The 683-nt window shown below is 54.3% G+C and overlaps 2 protein-coding genes across 3 annotated transcripts in view; both read left to right on the forward strand.

The window, feature by feature from the left end:
- Positions 1-683, forward strand: part of DDR2 (discoidin domain receptor tyrosine kinase 2) — a 247,325-nt gene that overhangs the window by 152,219 nt on the left and 94,423 nt on the right. The window lies entirely within an intron of this gene.
- The window catches only part of DDR1 (discoidin domain receptor tyrosine kinase 1), a 76,243-nt gene that overhangs the window by 39,155 nt on the left and 36,405 nt on the right, over positions 1-683 (forward strand). Inside the window, exon 12 of one of the 2 annotated variants that reach the window (XM_019502006.1) lies at positions 437-547. The exons of the other annotated variant lie outside the window; for it this stretch is intronic. Within the exon in view, the coding sequence (XP_019357551.1) occupies positions 437-547 (111 nt within the window). The remainder of the gene's footprint in view (positions 1-436; positions 548-683) is intronic. 2 annotated transcript variants of the gene reach the window in all.

Genomic DNA, 683 nt, shown 5'->3' on the forward strand with positions numbered 1-683 from the left:
GGTGGTGAAGGACTGGAACAGGTTATCTAGGGAGGTGGTGGAATCTCCATCCTTGGAGGGTTTTAAGGCCTGGCTAGATGAAGCTTTGGCTGGAATGCTACAGATGGGGACAGCCCTACTTTGAGCAGGGGATGGACTAGATGACCTCCTGAGGTCCCTTCCAACTCAAATTTTTTTTTGCTGTCAGTTTTCTGGTCCCCATCTGCTGATCCCCAGTCCCTGGGTACTGCCTGTTTGTTTCTAGTGTTCTAGGTCATGTTTGGTTATTTTTTTCCTTCTAGTTTCCTGTTCCCTGGGTGCTACTTCCTGATTTCCTGACTTCATTCTTACTCCTGGTCTCTGCCTATTGGCTCTTGGCTGCTGACTCCTTGTTCCAGACTGCAGTCCATACCCCTTGTACTTCCAGACTGCTTTGCTACTTCCCTGATCCCGACAGCTCTGCTGCTCAACAACCCGGCCTATCGGCTCTTCCTGGCCACATACGCCCAGCCGATGGGAGGGCTCGCTCGCCCGCTGTCCGAGGCGGCTAAGCCAATCAACACTGATGGTAAGGAGAGCCCTGCTTGGGATGCAGGGCTGGGCAGCATCTCCTGCCCCCCTCTTGCCCTCCAGGGGGCATCCTCTGCCACTCTGGCTTTTCCTGTCTCTTCCAAACTGACCCTGGCTCGCAGCTTCCTTCCCCT

This window comes from Gavialis gangeticus, unplaced genomic scaffold, assembly GCF_001723915.1.
Source record: "Gavialis gangeticus isolate Ggan-Ray unplaced genomic scaffold, GavGan_comp1, whole genome shotgun sequence".
Lineage (NCBI taxonomy): Eukaryota > Metazoa > Chordata > Crocodylia > Gavialidae > Gavialis > Gavialis gangeticus.